The 6,984-nt window shown below is 40.7% G+C and overlaps 1 protein-coding gene across 1 annotated transcript; it reads right to left on the reverse strand.

Moving 5' to 3' along the window:
- Positions 1,667–6,708, reverse strand: LOC8065520 (HVA22-like protein a). Its single transcript, XM_002438056.2, has 6 exons — positions 6,491–6,708; positions 4,730–4,756; positions 4,517–4,639; positions 4,144–4,384; positions 2,065–2,214; positions 1,667–1,979 (listed from the first exon to the last, which is right to left on the reverse strand). The coding sequence occupies exons 1-5, from the start codon at positions 6,544–6,546 to the stop codon at positions 2,083–2,085; spliced, it is 579 nt and encodes a 192-aa protein (XP_002438101.1). The 5' UTR covers positions 6,547–6,708; the 3' UTR covers positions 1,667–1,979; positions 2,065–2,082.

Below are 6,984 nucleotides of genomic sequence, written 5' to 3' on the forward strand. Positions count from 1 at the left end.
GGCGTGTCCACGTGGTAGGTGCGCGCCAGGGCGCGCCACAGGTCCGCCGCGGTGGCAAAGCGATGGTAGTCCGGCAGCAGGCGGTCGGAGAGCGTGGCGAGGATGTGGCCGCGGCACACGGCGTCGTCGCGCGCCCACTTCTTGGCCGCCGCGGCGTCGTCGCCGTTGCCACTGGGGCGGTCCTCGAAGAGCACGCGGGCGACGCCGAGGGTGTGGACGCGGAGGAGCACCGATTCCTTCCACCGCAGGTAGCCGCAGGGGCTGTCCAGCTGCTTGATCGGGACCAATGCCATCGATCAGAGAGGCCTGATTTCTTGGTCCGGCTGATTTTTGTGCGTTTATTTCTTGGCAGCGGAGGAGACCGGCCACGAAGACGGAACACGACGAGTCATGGTTTCTAGCCTCAGCATGGGCAACAAACCGTCGCCAAAACTGGCGGGCATGCAGCAGCATCACCTTCGTCAGTACGACAAGCGGCAAACTGTGAGGGCATTTTGCCGTCCTTCTTGGATCCTGTTTATCTTGACTTCTTGTTACCAAACATGGTAAAAGTAAAACTGAATTAAACAACTAATCTTTTCTATGTCCCTCTCGTTGCCTGATCGACACTCACTCCTCTTATTTAACACCGCGTCCGATCCGCCGTTGGATCTTGCATTGCATGGACAAAGATAAGTCTGGGCCTGATTTTTTCGGATAATTCAGGTAATAAAAATTGTTATTCGATATTAGTCTAAAAAAACACTACCATTTCAGTATCCGATAATTTGGGTTCAGACATTCCTAATTTATCCGAATTTTTAGAAAACAACACACTACATAAAATTTCAATAACAATTTATATATAATTTCAGTAGCAATTTATATAGAATTTCAATAGCATTTTGTAGAGAATAATATGTTACAGTCAAGTGTTCAAACAAAGAGAATTATATTCTAATAAATTGATAACTTCTAATGTTTAACTAACAACACAAAGACATAGACAAAATGTTTAGATAATTCAGATAGTTTAGATAGCGGAAGATATTAACCGAATTACCTAAACTAATTTCGGGTAATCAAAATTGTTATCCAAATTTAGGTGGGTACCTTAGGTTCAGGTAATTCGGATCTGGATCCAGATAATTTGGGCCTTGTTTACTTCCCAAAAAATTTTGCAAAATTTTTCAGATTCCCCGTCACATCGAATCTTTAGATGTATGCATGAAGTATTAAATATAGACGAAAATAAAAACTAATTATACAGTTTGGTCGAAATTGACGAGACGAGTCTTTTGAGCTTAGTTAGTCCATGATTGGACAATATTTGTTAAATACAAATAAAATTGGTACTATTCACATTTTGCCAAAAATTTTGGAACTAAACAAGGCCTTGGATATGAGTAATGGATATCAGCTAATTTGCTTAGGAAGATATCTCGCACGCCAGCCACTGACCCACCACACCCGCTGGACAGACGGCCTCCCGGGGCATCCCTTACAACTGAGAAACCGTACAAAATCTCCACAACCCTAAACCCATAATAAACCTTCAACTCCACCTTAGTTGATGAAGATCATCGGAGATGGAAGACAAAGAAGTGAGCACGAATCTCTTTGCTGAATCGTGAGGCAAGAAACTCGACATATTTCTTGGAAGAAATCTGGTGACTGAAATAGCAAATTTCTTAAAAAAAAATCACGAGGTGCTGAAATCTGTTCGCTCGAAATTCCAAAAGAGCAGACGGCCAGAAGGGAGAAACGCAGAAGATGAACGCAGTCCACTACTCCACTGTATATAATATACAAAAGCTCACATAAATAATCATCGCTAGCAACTACCTCCATTTACAGTCCACAATTGCTCTATAACTCATTGTTTAGTAGCAGTGGATGTAACAAGGTACAGTACTGAGTCAGAAATATGGGAAAGTCGTCTTCAGTCTGTGACGCGGCTAAAGCTCGCATGGGGCTCATAAGCAAGGTCCGTCTTCAAGCTGTCAAGGAGAAGGTCGAAACTGAAAAAACACGACAGAAAACAAATTACTGGAAAAATCACCTTCACATTATGATTCCACTAACCTGCCGAGTGGACGTGGTTTAGTATCTGTAATTTTTGTCGTAGAAGGGATTTTCATCCCACGATTCTCTTTCAGCCTTAGCTCTGTTTTCAGCCTCTGCCTCCTCCAAGATCGACCGCTTTGTGTTCCTTGATTTTGAAGACTTTGTAGACTGCAATCAAGTAATTATCAAGTGGCTGTGATGGTGATTAAACCAAGAGATGAGGCACAAATAATTCATATACAGCATGGAAATGCATGTGGAGAGTTCTGTTCACATTTCCCGGCAATGGTATACAGTAATAGGTAAAACCACATAAAGATACCTCCTTGGATAATACTAAGCAGATTTGCAAGAAAGTAACTGGCATCATTATCAGCAATGTATCAGCCCCGCATTAGATAAGAGGAACGCGTTAATGAAGGAAAAGACAGCATTACTTCATTTGCAATAATTTCAGTTCAAAACACTAGCTTGTCTACTTTGATTAACACTAGCTTGTTTAATACCCCGATTTACCATATGTTCATGTATCTTCTTTAGAAACTGTAACTAATGTCTAATGACATTGACAAAGTAAGAAGGGCTTTCTTCTGGCAAGGGGGTAGTGTCAAGAAATAAAATACCATTTAGTGAAATGGACATGGGGCTGTGCTAGCAAAAAGAAAGATGGTTTCGGGCTTTAGGCATAAAAGACCTCAGGAAGCTTAATAATCAGCCATTAGTCAAGTGGTGGTGGAAACTTAAACATGAAAAGGGAATATGGCAAGAAATTGCCAATGCTAAATATATTGAAGGGCAATCCATTTGTCTGATAACTTAAAAGCATGATGTCTCTCCAGTTTGGGCAGATCTGCTAAAAATCAAGTCAATCTATCTTCAGGGAAGGATATTTTTTAAGAGAAATAGTGAAAACACTTTGTTTTGGAGGGACTCTTGGTTGAACGAAGATTATTTATTTCATAAATATCATATATCTTGTTCTGTTTATGTGACCAGAAAGATATCTCTGTTTAAAAAGCCAAAGAGGAAGATTTGCAGTTACGCTTTAGGCATTGGCTTCCTTGGGACCTTCAGTCTATCTGGCAGGACATCCAACCTCTAGCAAGAGAGGTTGCGTTTCAGGAGGACAATGATGTTATCTCCTGGAAGTCTAACAAAAATGTCAGTTTCACCGTTAAGTCTGTGTACAATGTACAATGCTTTAATGTTGATTCGTTGAATGAGACTGGCAATAATTATAGGATGCTATGGAAAGGTAGAATCCCATCAAAAAACCAAAATCTTCTTATGGCTGCTGAAAAACAAAGTGGTACTAACTAAAGATAACCTGATAAAAAAGACAACGCTAAGGTGATCCTGAGTATTGTTTCAGTGACAATGATGAAATTATAGCACATCTTTTCTTCAGTATCATCTGTCATTTGGGCAGTGGTTGCCAAAGCTATTGGTGCCTCTGACATCCCAACCAATTTACAACAATTTTGGGTTCTGTTCAAAAAGTGGCTACCAAATGGTGAGAGGTTATATAATTTTGGCATAGCTGTGAACTGTTGGGCTATTTGGAAAACCAGGAATAAAGCTTGTTTTGGAAAGAAAATGATTAGAAGTCCTCTGAAAATTATATGTTATGCATGTGGTCTAAAGAACTACTAGACAAGCCTTTATCCAAAAGAGACTCAGGAGGAGCTTGAGCAAAGCATCAAATAATGCTACAGGTGGCGACATGTCTTTTGGTTGACTCCAAGAAGAACAAGCAACTCCAGCTGCAAGACTCCCAGTGTGGGGAGTATGGTGCTGATGTGATGTGAAGATGGGTGGCCCAAGTCAAGCGCTGTGTTGTTGCACTGAGGATGTACAGTTGGCTGTAATGCCTGATACTTTTGTAGTTTAAACTGGTAGATTCATGTGTTTCCTTTGGTCGGCATTGATGCTCTGAATCAGAGAATCATGCTTAACTAATCTGGATGAGTCACAGTTCTCTTCTTGTTTCTTCTTTCTTGTGATGCTTTCAAACTGTTTTTTTTTTCATCATTACGTAATGGAAATGGGGTGTTCCTTTGTTCAAAAGAAAAATGAAACAGTTCAGAACAGGAGTACCTTGCTGATGAGCTTCTCAAATGCTTCCGGTCCATTTTGCTCAATATATCTCTCTGCAGCTGACAGAACATCATCAGATTTACCTAGCTTCTCATTCCTTGGAACATACCATATGTTCACTATTTGGCGGTTCACAAACGTTGGCCGCACAAAATGGTCGTAAACATAAGCAGCACCATTGAACCAAGGTAAGACCAACCAGCAGTTAAAGAACAACTTTGCATATGACCAAAATGGAAGCCTGCAAACAAAGATCTAAAGTGAGCATATCTAGTTTTCTATTCACCAACTTGATGCACCAAACACGGCTATATCCATGTACCACCACTGATGTTTGCAAATAATAACAAAGGCCACCGAAAGTGTTATTTACCACTCGATAATTGGAGCAAAAGTTAGCTCAAACAAAGTGATAAATGAGTACAACACCCAGTAAGTGAGCCACTGCTGGTCATCTACAGGATTTTTGGTCTCTATTGCTCTAACAGAAGCATATCTGCAAATGTGCCAAAACAGAAAGTGATTAGAAATATAACAATAGTGCTCACATAGCATCTAGAGGAAAAAACCGAGAGGTGATACTTACAGAGGATATGCAAGTGATATGAGTGGCCTGAAAAAAAAAAGGGAAAAGAGAAACTCAGTATCACCAGAAGAAAGCACCGTCAAACAAAGGGCCACCAGAAACTTAGAATTTACATTGACAGCATTTGGTAATCTATCTCAGTCATATAGCTAACAGCTGCCATATTTAAATTTACATTGACAGCATTTGGTGATCTATCTCAGTCATACAGTTGCCATATTTACTTCCTAGAGTAAGCTCTGTACCCCAAATAATATGGTATGTGACATTGTCATTTACTAATACTAAAATAAATAAAATTCATTTGGTGGAAGTCAGCCTCCATCCTCTCTAGTCCATGAAGATGAAAATGCAGATAAGTATGATGCCTCTGTACAGTACACATGACATCAGGGCCAACGGTTCTTTAATGCATCGGCTCTTTTCAGAACATTTTAAACCCATGTTTTCTAACCTAGGCCTTGTTTAGATGCGGAATCTTTTTGGATTTTGCTACTGTAGCACTTTTGTTTGTTTGTGGCAAATATTGTTCAATCATAGACTAACTAGGGTCAAAAGATTCATCTCACGATTTACAGACAAACTGTGTAATTAGTTTTTGTTTTCGTCTATATTTAGGCCTTGTTTAGTTCACCCCAAAAACCAAAATCTTTTCAAGATTCCCCGTCACATCGAATCTTACGCCACATGCATAGAGTATTAAATATAGACGAAAATAAAAACTAATTGATGAATCTTTTAAGCCTAGTTACTCTATGATTAGATAATGTTTGTCAAATAAAAACGAAAGTGCTACAGTTTCGAAAACTTTTCAGTTTTCGGAACTAAACAAGGCCTTAGTGCTTCATGCATGTGCCGCAAGATTCAATGTGACGGGGAATCTTGAAAACTTTTTGGATTTCGGTGGGAACTAAACAAGGCCCTAATGCTGATAAACCACTTATTTCTGCAGCTTTCTGTCTGCAGCGTGACAACTTCCACATCGGGCGTACAAATGTTCCCCATAAATAGTAAGTTATGGTAGCGGTGCAACCTTATGTACTAGATCCAGGGAATGTAGCCAGCAACAAAACTAGGGCCAAGCTACAGAAGCACAACATGGTGGATTTCAACAAAACAAAATGGCACACAAACAAGACAAAATATTACATCATACTGATCAGTAACACAAACGGTACAAGTTGAAGACCCAGCATGGAAACCTTGAAATATCTAGTGTATTGGGGTTGAACTTTAGAACTAAATTTGAAGGATTTGGATTCCAATACCAATATACAAAGAGTTCCAAGATGCCCTGATTGATTACTATCATCTATACCAAAAGAAAAAGGAAACCTTTTAGTGAGTTTCCTTCGATAGTTGTTGGCAAGGTTTTGCAGTAAAACCCAGCCTTAATCCTACCAATCAATTGACCAAGGCACTAAAATCCCATCGTAAAATCAAGTATTTAGCCACAACAACCCATCGCACAGTTTTATCGCAGCACCGAGATCCCCGGAAAGAGGGGAGCCCAAACACGTTCATCCACACCAACCCAACAACCCGCAACGGAAGATTCCCGTCGCACACACTTTCCCCATGCCGCCGATTGGTACAGCAACAATCAACAATCAACCATCAGGATCAGCCTCGCTCGCTCATATAGAATCTACGTCGAACCCTACCAAAACAAACCGCGAGAAAACGCTGCATCTAGCAAGAATCAATGAATCGCCCTGGGGGCGAAAACAAAAGGATGAGAAAAGAAAAAAAATACCATACCCTGCTAGGACATCGAAGTTGTTAGCCAGCACCTTGAGGAAAGATCCGGACCCCATCTTGCTCCCTTCCCTGCTCTTCTTCCTCCAGTAGAACAGAACTTGACTATCGCTGCCCTGATGGAGCAGCTAATACCTTGGAAGCGCGTGCAGAGACCGACTCGATTCTCGCGAGCCAGCCGTTGGGGGGGGCTGCCTGCTGCTCTCTCTCTCTCTCTCTCTCTCTGAGAGAGGCCTTGTTTAGTTCCTCAAAAATTTTACAAAATTTTTCAGATTCGTCGTCACATCGAATCTTTAGACGCATGCATGAAGTATTAAATATAGACGAAAATAAAAACTAATTGCACAGTTTGATCGGAATTGACGAAATGAATCTTTTAAACCTAGTTACTCCATGATTGGACAATATTTGTCAAATACAAACGAAAATGCTACAGTGTTGATTTCCCAAATTTTTTTGGAATTTCGTTAATCAAGTTGTCTAGCCTCCTGGGCCTT

The sequence above is a fragment of the Sorghum bicolor genome, chromosome 10 (assembly GCF_000003195.3).
Source record: "Sorghum bicolor cultivar BTx623 chromosome 10, Sorghum_bicolor_NCBIv3, whole genome shotgun sequence".
NCBI classification, from domain to species: domain Eukaryota; kingdom Viridiplantae; phylum Streptophyta; class Magnoliopsida; order Poales; family Poaceae; genus Sorghum; species Sorghum bicolor.